This window comes from Coptis chinensis, chromosome 9, assembly GCF_015680905.1.
Source record: "Coptis chinensis isolate HL-2020 chromosome 9, ASM1568090v1, whole genome shotgun sequence".
Taxonomy (NCBI): Eukaryota; Viridiplantae; Streptophyta; class Magnoliopsida; order Ranunculales; family Ranunculaceae; genus Coptis; species Coptis chinensis.
In genome coordinates, this window is record NC_141464.1 from 81,432,601 (window position 1) to 81,452,975 (window position 20,375).

General features: G+C 38.0%; 2 protein-coding genes across 2 annotated transcripts; both read left to right on the forward strand.

Annotated features, from left to right (window-relative positions):
* Positions 1-6,702: 6,702 nt before the first annotated feature.
* LOC147478634 (hydroxyproline O-arabinosyltransferase RDN1-like) lies at positions 6,703-8,174 on the forward strand. The gene is made up of 7 exons (XM_086586278.1): positions 6,703-6,791; positions 6,918-6,984; positions 7,069-7,166; positions 7,283-7,351; positions 7,440-7,512; positions 7,696-7,809; positions 7,951-8,174. Exons 1-7 carry the CDS (start codon positions 6,703-6,705, stop codon positions 8,011-8,013), a joined length of 573 nt encoding a protein of 190 aa, XP_086442404.1. The 3' UTR covers positions 8,014-8,174.
* Positions 8,175-10,934: 2,760 nt separating this feature from the next.
* Positions 10,935-13,811, forward strand: LOC147478635 (formiminotransferase cyclodeaminase-like protein). Its single transcript, XM_086584484.1, has 3 exons — positions 10,935-11,090; positions 11,706-12,118; positions 12,621-13,811. The coding sequence occupies exons 2-3, from the start codon at positions 11,728-11,730 to the stop codon at positions 13,124-13,126; spliced, it is 897 nt and encodes a 298-aa protein (XP_086440610.1). The 5' UTR covers positions 10,935-11,090; positions 11,706-11,727; the 3' UTR covers positions 13,127-13,811.
* Positions 13,812-20,375: the final 6,564 nt, after the last annotated feature.

Below are 20,375 nucleotides of genomic sequence, written 5' to 3' on the forward strand. Positions count from 1 at the left end.
CATGCAACAACAAACCCAAATTCTAGCCTCCATACAACAATCTCTAAACTTGTTAGCCCAAGACAAAACCCAAAGGTGTGTTCCCAGGACAAGCTATTCCAAACCCTAAACCAACAAACACAGTCTTTGAAGCAACAAGTGACGTGAACGAAGCTGGAGCGCTAATAATTCTTTCCTAGTCATCTTATCTATAAGGATTAAATCCTATTTTCCACGATGTATTCCTTTCCATTCCATTCCATATTTTGCTTTAAAGGGAATACATTAATAAGGTAACCAGACTCTCCATTGGGAGTGTGTGGTTGTAAGTGTCGGAGCCTTAGTCCACGTATATCTCACATATTCTTTATAAAACACTTTTTACTCATCGTTTGAGTAAGTGTGAACCTGTGGAATTAGTATCCAATTTTTCTTTTCTTTATTTTACATTTCTTTTTCAAAACAATTATTTTTTTCCATTCTGTTAATGCTAGATTCTCGATACATCAATAGTTAAGCGATTTTCCAAAAATAAAATGGGCAATGGATTCTACACATACCAACCCCTAGAACAACGCAATCTAGGGGTAGTTTGAGATAAGTTTTGCTTATTGGTCATCTATATCACCACACTATTCGCACGGGTCAGAACATTCCATGTCTTGCATAGTAAATCCTCCAACTTGCGTAGCTGAAGTTTTGCCTGTCTAGATTGGGTTCACCCCAGAACCGACACGAAAGTTGCCTGAGATTGCCTATTATGGTTTATTTTCAAAAATTAGCATTTAGAATCACAACTTTTGAGTATGAATATCTTAAAACATATCTCCATAGTTTTCAAAACTAAAGGATACAGAAATGAAAACTATTCGCCCCGGAGTAATCAAAATGATACCGGATTCACGTATAATTCTATCTTATTGTCAAAACCTCTATGTAGTTAGACATATCTTTTCTTAAGAAAACCAAAAAAACAAAATGATGCGACTCCAAATGAGAATTAAACAAATAGAGTAACCCAAAGTGATATTATTCTCTATTTAATTATATCTCTTCCCTCCACCTCTCTATTTGTCTCGAGAATCTGTCGTTAAAAGACTCAAACTTGTACAAATTTTCAAAAATTCTTCCTTTCTTCTAAAAATCTTTTCCCTTCTAAATCTTTCCCCCTTCTCAATCTCTCTCTTTCTAAAAACTTTAAAAAATGTCTTCAGTTACGAACAAAAACCCTCCACCTGGCAAGACTAGATGGATCAGTTTCAATGATCGTGTGTAAGCACTTCCTAGAGAACTGCAGGTGAATATATGAACACATATACCAAAAGTCATTCCTAGTTTGCATAAGAGTTCATACGCATGTAAGATATAAGCTATGAGAGAAGGCTGGTGCTCGAACTGTCAAACACCAACTTGTCTCGGTCTTCAACCTCATAGTGAAAATTCAGTTTTCAAGGTTTTCATATGCCAGCCACCTGTGCACCAAGCATAGCTAAAGAGAGTAATCCAACCATCTGGTTAGGATTGACTCAAGTTTTCAAAAACTTCATCTTGGGAATCTGACTTAAGATGACCCACCTTTATTTCAGTCAAAATTATTCAAAACCCAAAAAAATTAATTAAATTTTTTCCTTCTTTTGTTTGTATATATTTCCCTTCAGTTCTTTTCCGTTCTTTATTTTGTTTGTTTTTCATCTACCGTTGGATGTGAGTGTACCATATACCGTTGCGTTGCATTTTCAATGCATCTTTGGTACCTCACGGGTCAGGATCGGACGGGTAACGAAGCACAGATCAGCTATTAAAGTTGGCAAGGCACAGATTTCATTTTGGCTTGGGCCAAAAACTCAATTAACTTGAAAAAGCACGTGCCATCAAACCTTTTTATACCTCGCGACCGCCCAACCGGCATCATCGTCCCCAACCTTCCCAAACCCTAGCCGCCCCAACCTAACTCGCGCTAGCCCCTCATAAGCTCGCGACCGCCCACCCATCTATACACACCACCACTCCAATTTTTTACAGCCTACTCCATTTTCAACCTCCATTCCAACTAAAAACCCCAATTTCATCAATCCCTACTCTAAATTGCTCGAGTTCTAAAAATCATGCCAGTGCAAAATTTTCAAAACCTTTTCAATTTTGATCTATTTGAAGTGCACTTCAAGGCTGAGATTAGAAGAAGATGATGGGAACCTTTGGTGTTGTTGGAAGGTGCGAGTTATTCTCCCTCTCTCACTCTTTCATTTTATAACCACATGCAATAAGGGAAGGATGACCGCATCATGGTTGTCAGGGATGGCCACGTGCTTGAGCTCACTAAGGATGTGGTGAGTGAAGCTCTGGGGATTCCTCTGAAGGTCCATATTCAGACAGAATAGTCTCCAGACAACAAGACCATCGAAGTGATGATGGCAGAAACATTTCTCGAGGGTAGGAAAAACCCCACGTCACACTGCGCATTTCAGAACTCGCTACGAATGAACCAGTTGGCGGTATCTGAGTGGACAGCCTTCAACTAGATAGGCTCAGCCAAGCCTTTTGATATCGGCAAGGCGATGCTCCACATCTTGTGGATTCTTTAGGAGCAGAATAACAACTTATGCATCGCCACTTTCGTTTGGGAGCAACTCTGCAAACCCAGGAGGTCCACCGCCCCTCTACTAGTGTTCGTCACTTGGATCATGCAGCACTGGGGGTTTGATGCTACAGATGTTTTAGTGGAGGTAAAAGACGCTTCTATAGGTCCTATCTATGCATACTGCGACTAGAAACTCTGGCATCCACCTGCAGCCAGAGCCACTGAGCAAGCACGCCTTACCGAGCCTATGGACTACTTCGCTGAAGGTGCCACTCGACAGTTCACTCAGCCCATGGATGGAATTCACTTCCTCCATGAGGGCCAGAGGATTCTGCACCAGCACATCCACCACCTTAGGCAAGGTCAACAAGTTATCAGGACGGCTCAAAGAAACCTTTAGAGAGGAGCAATCTCTTTCCAAATAGGAGCAATGATAGTTTCAGCACAGTGCCACAAGGACACTAGAAAGCATTAGAGAAGCACTCCCGCGTAGCGAATGACATGCTAGGACCCGACGTTAGCCAAGAGAAGGATCTTCTCGACATCGTGACGAGTCACGTATGGATTCTGACTAGGCAGCTCCCTAGTGTCCGTATAGATAGTTTTATAGTTTATGTTTTATTTTCAATTTTTTTTTTAAGCACTTATGTTAATTACAACAAGTAATGTAATTTTAATATTGTCAACTTGTTTTATTTGTTTCCTTGTGGAATTTGGTATATGAGTAGAAGGTAATACAAATACATCATGCCAAAATTTTCTATTTTTCTTTTTTGCATTTCATATGTTTTCAAAAATACAAAAGACCAAAAATTTCATAGTAAAATAATTATCCCTAGCTAGTACAACAAACCATGTATTTCTCGCTCTATATCAAACAACCCACGCCCCAACCTTATTTAGGGGTGGCGTATTTTCATCATGAAGAATAGAATACAGGTGTATCGCCGTTTTTACTCATGTTTCTATGGTAATCTCTTTTCTTATCTCTTCATACTTTGAGGACAAACCGTATTTATATTTGGGGGCCGGTGGAATAGTAACATTTTGCAAAAACTATGCGTTTCTTATATTAGATATAGAAGTATATTTCTTCCTTTCTAAAAATAAATTTCGAAAAAAGCCAAAAATATTTTTCTGTTTAGTATTAAAGGTCTTGTTTCATTTTTCTATGATGAATAAAAAGTTTAGAAGTCTCATTTTAGCAATAAAGTAAGGATTTGTTCTTCGAACTTAGACTACTATACGTACAATAGTTTTTGCATCTTTTCATGAATGACATACATAAGCATTTGATTGTATATAGCACTGAGTTTCTGAGACCAAAGTTAGAACAATTAAGTTCCATATCCTGTGAGAATCTAGTCAAAAGCCTCATCTGAATGATTATTGAGTGATGACACAAAGGATGTATGGATAGAAAGACTACACATCTACTTCCTTGATCACCACGCCATATCCTAGGAGAGAATTTAGGCCATTTTTGGATCGATATAGCCAAATAAATGTTAAAACCCCAAAAATATAGTTTTTGTCTAGTTACCCCTTTTGAGCCTTCACCAATTCCAAAAAGCCTTTTTATTCTTCACCATAAATCCCTAACTCATTACAACACACAATAAAAAGATTACCCAGCTGATGAGTTGAGAATTGAATGGATATCAGAAAAAGAGAAGAGAAGACCTTGTATAAAAGCAGATCAGTTAGTTGCTTCGAAAAGAAAAGAAAGACCCATCAAAAACCAAAACTCCAAAAAAAAAATCAAAGGAGTCAAAAATCGAATCTCCCAAAAGTTTAAAATCAAAAGGAGACGATATCATAAACAAAAGCAAAGTTAGAACTCCTAAATTTCAAAATCATATGGAGTCACAAAGCCAAAAGGCTAAAGAATGAATCACAATTTGAAAGCATAGAACAAAATGAGGTTTTTCTCTAGTTACAAGTATCTTGAAGACCCAATTTCTCAACATATCACATTTTTGTTTTTCCCTTCCTTTTTTTTTCTAAACCATCACCCTAGCCCCGTAACTCCTAATAAAAGACATCTAACTCAATTAGGAATATGATGGTGTGATAGTAAGTGGAAAATGTGATCAATCGACCCCGGTTTCCTTTGGACGTCATTTGTGTATGTGAGGAATATAAATGTCTGCTATATTTGAAAGAACTAAACTTGAGTGAATCTATCAGGCAGTTTGTGTTTTTAACACATCCCTGTGAGAACCCACCGTACCTTAAGGACATTCTCCAAAAATTTTGAAAACAACTCTGCTTTTGCATTTCATTGCTCATGTTTGTGCATTTATCTTTAGATGATTAAATTACTGTACATATGTTATTCTAAGCTCAAAGGAGCTTGTCCTTATTCCCCACTAATGAGAGGTATAAACTTCTAAGAATAAATAAGGAAAACTCTCACGAGGCTTAAAGCTCGTCCACTAGGGAATTCCTAGTAGTTTAAGGCCTTGTTGCATATGGTCAATGCAATCGCACTCTACGAAACGAGATTAATATAATAATAATAAATCACTAATTTGTGATCTTACACTACTACAAAAAGGGTCCCACGGTTGGTCAAATGGTATATACCACTGTATTTATAATAACAGTGGGTTATAGTCATTTACCACGGTACATTTCGCTTTTCAAATCTAGGTACAAGCAAATACCACTGTTTACGTGATACAGTGGTATATAATATCGCATATGCCACGGTACTACCAAATATCGCCCATTTTGTTTTAAGATATTCTTATTCCCCACTATTTCCCGAAAAATGGTGGTTTATGTTTTTCCGAAAATTACACCTACCGTGGATAAAGAGTCTCCAAAATCACTTGCTCAAGAAAATAATAAAAAGAGAAAAAATGAAAATAGACAAAATGAAAATAGACAAAAAAAGAACAACTAAAACTCCCTCTTTTCAATTGTCACTTAGGGTTTCTGCTCTCTCCCAGATTTCTCCCAGTCGCATTCATCATTTCGGACAAGGTTGTTCTATCTCTATTGCAATTTTGGTCACTTCCAAAAAATCTCCATTTTCAATTGATCAGGTAAGAATTTCTGGCTTTTAGTTCGAAATTTTTTATGTGTTTCTTTTTATTGCGATTTCAAAATTTATAAATTAAATTTCTCATTTTAATTTAAAGCTCATGGTGCATAATCCCTGATTATCGTCAAATTACCGCTCTTTTGTGAAATCCTCATGTGTCTTCTTGGCAATTAAATTTGAAAAAGTCGTTCTATTTCTGATCTTTTCTTGTTGGTTTGGAAAATTTTATTGTAGTTCTACCAATCTGAAACTTAGATTGCATCTTCTATAAGTTGTCTTCTTCTTAACTCCTTAATTTGCTTAACTGGAAATAATGTGTTGTTTGGGTGATGTTATCTCCCTATTTTGGGTTTGTAGTCCGACTATAAAGTGTTTGACTAAATTGTTTATTAGTAATGTTATGTCTGATTTCATGCAAGAGCTGGAGAGACAAGGGTATTTAGGACTTTGTGTTAGTTATAAGAGAACAATACCCTCTACCGGACCCAATTAAGTGTATGAAGTATATTTTACTGATTGTTTAATCATATTTGATAGTTGTATACACCTGCTCTTGCCCCCACATGTTTCTAAATTTCTTGAAGAATGATGATCACCAACTTGGCAACTTCACTTAAAATTACAAGCTAGGTTATGTCTTGAGAGAAACATAAACTCAGACAAGTACATCCATATACGTATGGTGTTCTGTGTACATCCATACACTAACTGGTTACTGGCTCTTCATTTCCTTCTCTGCTTAGCCCATATTCCCATAATTTATTGAAAAGTTTCAACGTCATTAATTGATTGTGATGAGAAATTTATGGAGATTTGGAGATGCCCAATATATACTGATTAGGGTAGGATAGACTTGGACCCCTATCTAGTGTATACTTTACTCTCATTCCTCTTATTTTATTTTGTACCAATGCACCCTTAGGTCCGTTTTACCAAAGTTAAGATAACCACTCTTATGGAACCTTGGTGCTGGGTGTATCTCCGCCAATCTACTATTACGTGTACAATGATAACTGCATGTATTAAGATTCACACGCTGTCACAGACAGTGCTTAATTGTTCACCAACATGTAGATTTTTTTGTGATGTATCAATGGACAAAAAGTTGCAAAATCAGGATGAGCATGTGTACACTGTGTGGTTCATTCGCATTGCACAATTCTATAAAGATACTAAGGGAATGTAAAAGTTGTAACCACTCATCCAGAAGGCGAGGTGCCCGGGCGCGAATAATACTAATTAGATATCACGATCGTAAAATGATTGTCATTATTACTATTGTTACTAATGTCGTTGCTACTGTTAAAGGTGTTGCTTTTCTTCGTATTACATTGCTGTTATATTGTCATTTTTATTATCTCCCTTAGCATTTCAGGTGATGTTGTATTCTCTGCTTCATTTGTTGCTTGTCAAAAATGTCATGTCCACATCTCATTAGAACTAAATTTCTTGAATATAGTCCATGCTGAAAAAAAATTTCCCTACATGGATGAATGTCTCAATTAGTATGAAAAATGATCCAGAGACTGACAAGACTTTTGGATGGGTGCTGGAAATGTAAGTGAAATTTCTATAAAGGTTCCTTCTATGTTCAGTGTGAATCAATTGGTGCATATAGCCCCATATGTTGCTGACATGCTATCTATGTTTCTTTTATTTTTTGTATCAACAAGGTATGGATATGCTGTTGCATCTGCATTGCACGGCGTGCAACATATTCTGCGAAAGGACTTTATGATACAGGGTTTTTTTTTTTATCTCTTATAAGTTGTGATAGATAAAAAAAATTATCTATGTCATGTGCTAAAACGTTTCAAAATTGGTGAAACTGCCCCCATGTGATCTTGAGGTTGGAAAGAATTTTATTATCCATTATACTTATGGATGTGACTACTCTTTGAAGGTGGGTCGCATTTTTCCCATTTAATTGTAAACTCCTTTAAGAATTGATGATGGTTTTCTCTTTTCTCATTTGGTTTTATTTATAAGTAATGTTAATCCTCCTTTTGTTGACACATTCACATGAATGGGATAGATGCATTATTGGTTCTAAAGTTATCTATTTTATTAATTGATACATTTACAGGGGAAGCTAACATATGGAAAAATTGGGGAGTGGCGCTTCGACAAGAGATCGTATCTTCGTGGTCCTCCACCAAGAAACTTGTCCTTGCCACCACATGGAGTTCCGGAGAGTGTGGTATGCCATATGTCTGAAGTTAATTATGCTATTCATACATAACATTATATCTTTACGTTTGTGCTAGCATTTAACATCCGATAGCTATAAGAAAACTTCATTAGTCCTCAATCCCTTACATTCAAAATCTTTCAACTGCAGGTCATGTTGGTGACAAAGGTGAATGAGGCCATAGCTAATATTCCTGGATGGGACACATTTTAAACTTGTGTTAAAGTAGTTGAAGACTAGTGTGTTTAGTTTTGTTGGTTAACTTTTCTAGTACTTGAAAGAAATGAGCTAAGTACTAGAAAAGTTTTAGAATTTACTGTTGAAGAAGAAAGTTTTAACTTACTTGGGGTGTTTTGTTTCATGAAAAGAAATGAGGGGCGGGCATCGGTTTATATAGTTACTTTGAAACAAGCTCCTATAGCTCATTATATTGGTGATGACTTGAAATTTGAAAGTGATGATGGTATTAGACATAGAGGAGTTGGTCACCATTATTTTGATGTTTTAGATGGAACAAGTTGGTCATTATTATTTTGATGTTTTGGCCGAATGGAACAAGTTCAAACTTCTTTTAGCAATTCAATGTCTAAATTTATTTCTTTTGTTTGTTGTACTATGAATTGTTTATTTGAGCAATGTGTTTTTAAATCCAATGTGGATATGGTGAAAATAGATAGGTTGCAAGTTCCAAGGTTGAATATGATGAAAATCGAATAATTAGGGGTTTTTTTTTTTTTTTATAAATGTCTATAAACCACGGTTTTGTAAGAACTGAGGTATAAGGATATTCTATAAACCATGGTTTTTATCCAACCGTCGTATATAACATCACTATTTCCCACGGTTCACCTCAGATTGAGAAAACTATAAAGATTATTAACCACAGTTCGGAAATCCTAATACCACTGTTTTAGCTAAAATCGTGGTATATAATAGGTACTTTTTACCACGGTTCTATTAGAAGTATTTGTCTCGGTGGTTGTTACCACGGTTTGAAAACAGTGGCTAAAGGTTTTTTACCACTGTATATATATATAACAGTGGTATATGAGCTTTTCTGTAGTAGTGTTAGTTTTTTCTCTCATCTTTGCTTGAGGACAAGCAAAATATTATTTGGGGGTAATGATCAGCTCCCTAATGTGCGTTTTATTACGCTTACATTACTGCATTACAGCCCTTCTTATGCATAATGAAAAGACAACTCATAGCTTTTATTGTATTTTTCAGGTTATAGAGCAATTCAGACCACTTATCATAAAAACTGCGTCTTAGCACCAAAAGGAGCCTTATTTTTCGCTTATTATGAAGACTCGAAACTGCTATGAAAAAGTGCTGAAAAAGTCAAAGTCAAAGGTCAAATGTCAAATACTCAAAACCAGAAAGCTGAAAGTCAAGTCCTTAACTCAAAAGACTAGAGATAGATGTCCTTGATACAAAATAAGACTTTCTCTAAAACCTAGCTTGACAAGAAGAAATAAAAAATCAAAAGAAAAAACATAAAGCAAATTTGGTGAGGTGTCTTGATTGTAGAGGGAGAGGACAAGTCAGTCTTTTAAAAAAGTATGGGTATAAGAACTCAAAAGTAGGATGAGATGATGCACCTAGACTTATTCTAGTGTCATGCAGTAGTAGTGTAGGATTTTATTTTTTTCAAGTCATTTACATTCAAGTTGTTTACTTTTTGTTCTTCAATTCAATCAAGTTATTTTTTTTAAGTTTGTTCTTCATTTCAATCAAGTTATTTCTTTTAAGTTGTGTTCTTCCTTTCAATCAAGTTATTTCTTTCAAGTTAGTATTTTCAATCATTCAAATCAACAAGTCTTTTCTAATGTTCTTCAATACAACTAGAGTTAACAAAACAAGTCATAAAAGCTAAGAAACATACCTTCCTTCCTTCATTCAAACTCCCATTCATTCAAGCTCTGAACAATTTATGGTAGATCTCACTCAACAAACTTTGGAATACTAACCACTAGAACTTCATGAACCTCAAACTCAACACTAACACTACAACTTCAACCATCCAAAACTAACTTTTTTTTTATTTGTTTTGGAGTTCTCCGGTGGTGGTGGTGGTGGTTGGGATAGGTGGGGAAAGGTGGTGTCAGGTATCTAGAAAGGCACCTAGCCCGTGGGGTGAGGGTGGCTCCAGGTATGCATTCTACCTCCTAGGAAGTTGTTCGAGATCTGGGGCATAAGTAATTGATCTACCAAATCCTAACGTCGAGGCCTCTTCTGAATCGTTTGGTTACATATTAGATTATAAGAATATTAGATGAAAATTTTAAGTGGTTATCAAACTCTTTTTGCAAGTTGGAGCTTGATGCGAAAAAACAATCAAAGCTCAAAGCCCCATCGAGATACTAGTAATGGAATCTGTAATGATCTATCTCATTCTACCACATCCATACTATCTCCACTTAGCCATTGCGGTCATTCGACAGTTTTTTACTCCAGATAGTTGCTTTCCAAGAGGTCACCCATTATTGGATTACTCACGCCAAAGCTCGATTAACTGTAGAGGTACGGGAATCCGTAGCCAAACTATATATTTGAAACCTCGACATTAGGATTTGATCAATCAATCATTTATGTCCAAGATCTCGAACAGCTTCCCAGGTGCAGTAGAATGCATATATGGTGAAATTGTCTCCCCGTGCTAGGTGTTTTTCCAGATACCGAATAACACCTTTTAGTGACCACCACGGGGTATTACAGAGTCACTCAACTATGCCTTCAGGGGGGTAGTCCACCCTAGTCAATTTACCTTTTTTTTTTTTTTTTTTTAATGTAAATTATTATGAGCTGCCCACTTTTAGTATCAATCCTAAATCTGCCCTTCTAGGGCTGGAAATGGTATGGGTTTGGGTCGGATTCTCACTCAAAATTTTTTACCATATTCGAATTTGGATCTTAATTCGGATATCCCATATATATATTATTATATTAGACAAAAAAATACACTAATTTAATGATTTTTAGATATAAATGTAAGACATAAATTAATTTGTGGGCTTCAAAATATTATTATTTATTATTAAATGGTTGGTGGGTTTCCGGATATTCGGGTATGATCGGTTTCGAGTTGAAACCCATACCATTCCGAGAGAATAAAGAATTAAAGAACCAAGTCAATGTACTCGCGAAAATATTACCAATTTGGGGATGTAGCTCAACTGGTAACAGAGTGCTCGGTAGAGGGCTAAACTGACTTTGGTCGTTGGGCCCTTAATCGAGAGGTTCGAGGTTCGAATCCTCGCATCTCCACCTACGTTTTTGGACTATCAAAGGTATAAAATCCCCTCTCTCTCTCTCTCTCTCTCTCACTTGTTAATCATGGCTGGTTTACTGTTATGAGTTATTTATATACTTAATATAATATTTATTGTGCTAACACATGGAAACTCTTGCATCCTGCACAATCTGTTATTCTGTTATGATCTCTGAAACAAGTTTGCTCGTGTAAATTATATTTAGCAGAATATCAGTGACTTGGTATGAATCTAAAATCAGATTGTTTAAATTCATATGTCATAATGTAGTTCAAGACCGTATGAATTATATATAGCCATCAAAGTCTGTCTTCCCGTTCAAGTTTCCCTGTTCAAGTTGTGAATTTGAAGCCCTTTCACTTTTTTTAAGATTGTGCTCTTACAACTTAGTATGGACTATGGACGACGTCTCTGAGTCTTATTAGACCCCTTATCAGAGTATCATATACTTGTTTTAAAATTCAAGTATCTTGCACTCTTTTCCGAATGATGTATGTGAAACAAAAATCTTATCCTCAATAGACGTATGTGTATTTTAGTGGACATGTGGTCCTAGAGAAATTGTGGCTAGCACCAAGTTTTTATCAGTATTTACAGTCATTCTTGTTACCTACTGATGATATCTTTGGGCAGATTGTGAAAGAGGAAAAGAGAAATGTTAAGAGGTATGCTTGCTTGTTGTAAAGTCTACATATCCGAAAGTCGAAATAAATTAGCGTTGAGTTCGATTGAACAAGCTGCTAAGCCATACCCAAGGGTAGCTATATTAAACAAGTTTCAAGATGAGGCTTACAACAGAGTTGGTTACACCCTTGTCTCTGAGTTTTCTCCCACCCAATTACAAGATTCCAGCTCCTTGAGAGGAGCAGTGGTTTCAATGGTTAAAGCAGCTTTAGAAACGATTGACCTTGAATCACATTGTGGTACTCATCCTCGTCTTGGGATCGTTGACCACATCTGCTTTCACCCTTTAGCTCAAACTTCTCTTGACCAAGCAGCATGGCTTGCCAGATCCGTAGCAGCTGACATTGGCTCCAATCTTCAAGGTTTGTATTCTTTTTCATCAAAATTTTGGAAAGTGGGTTTTTAGTTGTAATAGTAGCATTGTAACCTATTTTATCTGAACAAATGGTAGAGATTTTTACGAACAAAATGTTTTACTGACAATATAGACATTTGCACCTATCTTAATCATCACATGTGGTACAATTATTTAGTCTGTTGTGCCAGTCTAGATATTTTGTTCAGTGCACAATAAGAAATAGCTGGTTGGTGAATGCTGCAAGGTTGCTGGCAATTTTGCTTCTTGCCATAAGACAGCAGTGGTCAAATGGTCAGTATAATCTGGCATGAGTTGTGCATGCCTGATAGAATAGGTTATCTAACATATGGAAAGCCTAAGAACAAATGTGTTCACGTGAGATCTTGATGTCTTTTAGTTGCATTGCAAGGTGGAACTTTGTTCAGTAGTTATGGTTTTCAAACGTTACATTGTGTTGGTTTCTTATGTACTTTCATTGTTGTCTAAAATGATATGATATGTTGCAGTTCCCACATTTCTATATGGAGCGGCCAATCTGGAAGGGAAAACGCTTGCCTCAATTAGAAGAGAATTAGGTTACTTTAAGCCTAATTCTGAAGGGAACCAATGGGCTGGAGGACCTCAGTCTGAGTCCTTGCCACTGAAGCCAGATGAGGGTCCACATCAAGCAACTCGGACCAAGGGTGTTGTAGTAGTGGGCACAACCAGATGGGTTGATAACTACAACGTGCCTATCTTCTCTACTGATGTTGCTGCTGTTTGTAGAGTAGCTAAATGCCTAAGTGAACGAGGGGGTGGGCTTCCATCAGTACAAGCTATGGCACTAGCCCATGGTGAAGACATAACCGAGGTGGCTTGTAATTTATTGGATCCCAGTAGAGTTGGTGCTGACAAAGTTCAGCTTGAAGTGGAAAGACTAGCGAACGAAGAGGGATTGTCTGTAGGGATCGGCTATTTCACTGATTTTTCACAGGAAAAGATAATTGAGAAGTATCTGAAAGATTACCAATGAAAACAAGATCCTTTCTTTCATTGAGGCGGAAGAAGTGCTCTAAGAGAGAACAATGTTTGATCCAATGGCAAAAAAGGTGTTCTGAACACCTCCTCAGGTGCTTGAACTGAAACACAAAATGCCAGACTTCCCAATTTCAATTCTAAACAACAGGGATACAGTTTGTGTGACAGAAGAACTATTGGTTCTAGACGTAAGATTCAAGATTGATACGGAACAGTAGGGTTAACTAGTATTACCCCCTAGATGAGCCAATTAGGATTTCCTCCTTACTAGATAGGGAAATTAGGGTCTACCCCTAAGTACACACAAAAAAAAATCAATTTGAGTTGACCGTATTTTTTTTGCTAGGGGGGAATCCTAATTGGCTCATTTAGCGGGGGGTAGTATTTGTTAACCCGGAACAGTATGTTCAGAATGTTGAGCGTGAATGAAGTGTATGTAAGCTACCAGAATTTATTCAAGGGCATGTGTGCTTCAATGGAAAAGTTCTAAACCTTCCGACTCTCTGAGCAAGCTACAATTTTTAATTTGTAAGATAGATAAATGTATCTATACTGGTAATACATTTCATTTGTTTTTTTTCCTTCAAATGGTGATATAAATTTGATAGCATATTTAGTTGTAATAGAAATGTAGCATATATAAAAAGACTTGGCACCCAGCCGAATCTTATCTTCCTGTATGTGGCATATGTCCTTTTGCATGGAGTTTTCAATTCCATATGCAAGTTTATCTTTTCGTGTGTGTACCATAAACTGCAGAATACAATTTGTTAAAAAAGATTTGCAAAATTAAATAACTGCATCTCTTTTCAATTATAGATAATAATTGTTGGGCCATACAGGGCAATTGATATTTAATTTGATTCTAATCCATCCTAGTCACCGTTATAAGGACAAACAATAGAAGAAAACATGTGTTCTTTGCATGAAAGGTCCTTATCATCTAGGTGTGTAGCACAAAGAGTGTTTTTTATGATAAAAGTTTTGATTATATCATGCGCATTAATCGTATATGCTCATCCTCCGGGCGTGATAATAGTGCTCTAGGTGCCGTTTTTCTTTGTACTAGAACTTAGAACCTTCATTTTATATATTGCTAGTGTCCTGTCCATGAAAAGAAAGCCATAAATATTTAAAAGCTCTTAAAAGGAATTTAGTCATAGAACTTGGTTACTCTCGATAACCTTCTTGCTCTTTTTCTTGTAAAATGGAGCTTCGCACCAATCGTATACAAGTGGCCAGTACTTCGGTTTATCTCATCAAGACAAGCTAAAACGTGGATAGAAATAGCATCCACCTAAAACTCACGAGCTCACTTAACTCAGCATATATCCAATCCATGAAAGTCTCTTGCTCACTGTGGGGCCTTGCTCCTTTCTATTCCATAAATGGTCTGTTTTAAATCTTTTAATTTACTATTTCCTAGTGCTTCTTCCTCTTAGACAGTGTTGTGGTCATTAAGTAATGGTGGTGGAACCATATTGGACGGTCAAGATTGGCTAGATATGACACATTTGTAAGGTAAAGTCAGTTAGAAGTTATTGTTTAGTGGGAACTTCTGTTGCCATATTTCCATTCATGTACTATATGTGGTACCAAATGCAATATGACAAAGCATGTGCTGTTTTTCGTAACTTGATGCCTATATATGCCAAACTCTGTTTCCAGTTCACTTTGGATTAAGTAGATTGAAGAAATCATAAAGAAAGAAGAATGGATTTCAATAACAGCAACAAGGTATGTTTTAAAGCTATACATTACACGGTTTACACCTCATTTTATAGGATTTATTTGTCATCTCTTTGTGTATATAATTTGAGAAGTCGTCTTTAGTTTTTGATAGCCAGCCATGAGCTGCACTTCGTTACACATGATTAGACACCTAAATCAAACCATGTACATACAAAAAGAGCATAATCAAATCAAACCAGAAGAAGTTTAGCACTTACCAAACCATAAGCCAAGTCTATCGCCCTCAGATTCTCAGTTAGATCCTTAGAATCCAGGTCCTTCCTATCCCCATCTAGTGCCATCCTTTGCAGCAGGCAAGCCGCTATACGGGCAGACTTATAACTATAGTCCGTTCTTTTAACAAGCTATTTTTTCCCCATCCCCTCGTTCACATACACCAGGTTGCACTCCAGATCATCCTTACCCGTTCCAAGACGACCCTTCCCAACCTCCTACGTAGCTACCTTCTCCTTCCCTTTACCACCAGGAGCTCCCCCTGCACCGGCAGTAAACCCAATTTCAGCGTCCCCAAGAATGCTAAAATCGACTTGGGCCCTCAACCTCAGAGTTTGAACTATTTTCCCACTAGTTCGATCACAACCAGTAGCACCAGAACTGCTTCCAGGAGCATGCTCAGTCACCTACGGCTATCCTCAAACCGCCCCAAAGGGAACTCAAAGTAACCAATTCTAGGGTTGGTCTGGTGGAATCCATTGCCCGTTTGTGTTCCATGCAACATCCGAGGTTGAACACGAATCTCATGTGCCAAACTTAATGCAAAGGAAAAGGCAACAATATAAACATATCTACAAGGTGAGTCTTTTAACGTCAGATCCTCAAGACGATTCGAGTCTTTTAATGTCAGATTTTCAAGACGATTCCCAACCCGTGGGAGAAACGGCACGACGACAAAGATTATCCTACGCAGCTGGTGTCAGACAAAAGTATACCTTAAACTGGCTAGTATCAGATAGGAAGTCAAGACCTAGAAACGTAAAGGTGTTTGACAATCATACACCCGACCCCCATCCTTCCTTCGCACACGACGCTTCGAGCAAAAGTACTACGACCATTCCCTATTCGCGATGAGTGAGACTTGCACCAAATGATTAAATTTGGTTCACGAGGCGAAAGTAGAAAAGGGGAGAGAAGGAAGGAAGTGAAATTTTAGGTACCCATCATTTACCAAGCCGGAACACGCTTGCTCGTGTTGCGAGAAGACATTTATACTTCGGTTCAAATAGAGTTTTCGCGGACTAAGGTTTTAAAAACACAACCACACACTTCAAAGAACTTTGGAGATCATAAGATAGAAGATGGCCCGGCTACCAAAATGGTGTACCCTCTATAGAGACAAGATTGAGTACACCAAATGAAAACATCTAGTCTATGTAGACAGGATCCTGAAGAAGAGTCTGTTCAACATCTGAGGAGCGTAATTCATGGTAATGTTTTAAGCGTTGTCCATTAACTTGAAATTCACTGTTATCTTGTGGATTAAGCAAAGAGATTGCCCCATAATGTGTCACAGCTGACACAATGAAAGGACCAGACCATCGTGTTTTCAATTTACCAGGAAAAATGTGTAATCTGGAGTTGTACAGTAAAAAATTTTGGCCAATTTTGAAATCCTTACGCAAAATGTGCTTGTCGTGCACTCTTTTCATATTAGCTTTGTAGGATTTTGAGAGATCATAAGCATCAATCAATCTCCTCAAGCTCATTTAATTGTAGTTTTCGCTTCTCACGCCGATCGATATATTATTGTAATTGAGGCTTTTGATGGCCCAAAGGGCATGATGCTCAAGTTCAACTGGCAGATGACAAGGTTTTCCAAAAATAATGCGGTAAGGAGACATCCCTATAGGTGTCTTAAATGATGTTCGGTATGCCCACAAGACATCCGATAAGCGAAGAGACCAGTCCTTTCTTGATGGATTGACAATTTTCTCCAGAATGGACTAAATCTCTCTGTTAGAGACTTCCACTTGGCCACTCGTTTGTGGGTGATATGGAGTAGCAAACTTGTGAGTAACTCCATATTTCTTCATTAAAAACCCAAAAAATTTATTACAAAAATGTGTACCCCCATCACTGATGATAGCTTTGGGGACATCAAAATGAGAGAAAATGTTTTCTTTTATAAATTTCACGACAGTCTTATGGTCATTTGAGCGACATACGAGTGCCTCAATCCATTTGGACACATAGTCTACATCGACTAGAATGTAGAGAAAACCTTGAGAAATAGGAAAGGGTCCTATAAAATCAATGCCCCAAACATAAAAAATTACCACAATTAAGATAGGATTTAGGGGCATCATATTGCGTTTGGTAATTCGACCTAGGTGCTGACAACGAATGCAAGCTATGCAATGTTCGTGGTGCATCGCGAAAAAGGGTAGCCAAGAAAACCACATTATAATACTTTGGCTCAGTTTTCTTTCCATCAAATGACCTCCGCAAGATTGTTCATGGCAAAGGATAATACGTCGGTGTGCTCCCAAATCGAAATGCAAATGAATGAGTTGGTCTAACAATACTTAAAAGAGGTAGGGTCATCCCGTAAATAATATTTTCATGATGGATAAGAACTTTTTACGATCAGGACGTGACCAAGAGGAAGACACTTCCTCAGTAACTAGGTAGTTAACGATATTCGCGTACCATGGAAAGGAGAAGATATAGAATACAAGTATTCGTCTGGGAAGGAATCGCAGATGGCTTCAGAGTCACTATCAATGTCACCAACTAGCCTTGATAAATGGTCGGCCACGACATTTTTGGTTCCTTTCTTGTCTTTGATTTCCAGGGTGAATTCTTGCAAGAGAAGGATCCAGCGGAACAATCGTTGTTTTGCATCCTTTTTCGCGAGTAAGTACCGAAGTGCGGCATGGTCAGTATATACGATGGTGGATGTTCCAACTAGGTAAAGGCGAAACTTATCTAAACCATAGACAACAGCTAGGAATTCTCTCTCAGTTGTTGTGTAATTATGTTGAACGTCATTAAGAGTTTTACTAGCATAGTAAATGACAACAGGTTTGTCATCACGTCTTTGGCCTAGTACGGCGCCAATAGCAAAGTCGCTAGCGTCACACATCAGTTCAAATGGTTGAGACCAATCAAGGGGTTGAATGATAGGGCGGCTTAGTCGTATGCTTTTTAGCGTTTCAAAAGCTTGTTTGCAATTGAAATTGAAGTCGAATACCGCATCCTTAAGTAGGAGATTGGTTAAGGGTCGCACAACTTTAGAAAAATCCTGAATGAAACGCCTGTAAACCCAGCGTGGCCTAAAAAGGCACGGATATCACAAACTGTACGTGGGAAAGGTAGCGAAGCAATTTTAACAATTTTAGCTTTATCAACCTCTATCCCGTCTTTTGAAACAATATGACCTAGAACAAGTCCTTTGGTAACCATGAAATGACACTTCTCCCGGTTGAGTACCGATTTTTCTCTTCGCGAACGCTTAATATTTTATAAAGGTTGGATAGGCAAATCGTCAAAGGAATTTCCGTAAATGGAAAAGTCGTCCATGAAGACTTCCATATAACGTTCCACCATATCACTGAAAATGTGAAGCATGCATCGTTGGAAGGTGCCTGGGGCATTGCAGAGACCAAAAGGCATTCGTCGGTATACAAAGGTTCCAAAGGGACATGTGAAAGTTGTCTTTTCTTGATCGGTGGGATCAATGACAATTTGGAAATAGCCGGAATAGCCATCAAGAAAATAGTAGTAAGCATGACCGACTAAACGTTCTAGCATCTGGTCAATGAATGGAAGAGGGAAATGATATTTACGTGTTCTGGCATTAAGTTTGCGATAGTCAATGCAAATTCTCCATTTTAATGGAATGCGAGTGGAGATGCATTCACCATTTTCATTTTGTACAACTTGAATACCGGACTTTTTAGGAACAACGTGAACAGGACTAACCCAGTCACTATCAGAGATAGGGTATATGATACCCGCATCAAGTAAACGTAAAACTTCCTCTCTCACCACCTCTTTCATGGCGGGGTTAAGGCGATGTTGCGGTTCTCGTGATGTCTTTGAGCCGTCATCCAGATGTATGTGATGCGTGCATATACCAGGGTCTATTCCTTTGATATCATCTAAGGACCATCCTATAGCGGAGCGGTGTTCACGAATGACATGAATCAAACGTGCTTCTTCGTCGGTAGTCAGATGAGAAGAAATTATTATAGGATGACTACCATCGGGATCGAGATGCACGTATTTCAAATCAGAGGGTAGAGGTTTTAAATCTGGAGTTGGTAGATTGGGAATCAAGGATTCGTGAGGGGCCATCTCTTCAATGGAAAAGAGCGAGTCCGATTCTTCTGAATCAGATGACAGCACAGTAGTAGGATCAAATAGTGGTACGGACTCTAATAATGCGTGGACATCCTTAATGTATGAGTCATCGTCAAACTCAGGATTATCAAAAGAAAGAAATTGGTGTACATCTTCTTCTGGAAAAGAGTTTGTGAAATAATCATGTGCTAGACTATCAACCAATCTAATCTGACCCTCTATTATAGGATCGGAAAATTGTTTCATTAATTTGAACACGTTGAGTTCGACAGAAAGGTTCCTAAAAGACAATGTCATTGAACCGTCCCGACAATTTATTATGAGCTAAGCAGCGCCAGAGAAATGGACATCCTAAGATGATAGGAATGGAGTCACAGCCACTTCGTATCTAAAATGACGAAATCAACCGGGTAGTAAAAAAATCTTGACCTTGACTATGACGTTTTTTACTATGCCCTTTGGGTACTTGATGGAGCGATCCGCGAGTTGCAGAGTCATATTGGTTGGTTTTAATTCATGAAGACCTAACTGCTTAAATAAGTAGTTGGGAAGTAGGTTAACACTGGCGCCTAGGTCTAAAAAGTCGCGGTAGCGGCATACTTGTCACCCAACGCATGGTACGGTTAATTCGACTTCGGTCTTTGTATTTAACCACACCATTGGAAGTAGTAATCGAGGGAAACTGCTCAGTGAGGAACGCTTGTTGAGGAACATTCGTACGTTGTTTGGTGGTGCACATGTCCTTCAAAAACTTGGCATGCTTGGGCAAATGCTTAAGCCGCATCTAGAAAAGGTAAGTTTATGGTCAAATTTTTGAAGGTTTCACGGATCTCATCGAAATATTCGCCACGCTTTGTTCTTTGCCAAACGGGCGTGGAACGGAGCTTTTGGCGAATCGCGCGATAAGGATCGCTGGCGTCTTTCCCTGGGGACGGGTTGTGTAGAGTTGGAAGGAACAACTTCATCCGCTATAGGTTCGCGAGTTAGGAGTTGGAAGGGCGACGCCCCGTGGCTTCCGCCGATTCTTCGTCCGCATACGATATATGATTGTCAATGGTTCGCCGTAACAAAGAGTGGTAATGCCATTTACCTCTCCCGGGGCTTGGGTTACTAGATCCCGTGCATTGTTGAAGTTCAAAGGCGGTGTTTGTAGCTTAGGGTTTGAACCGCTTGGCCGTGGAACACGCCTT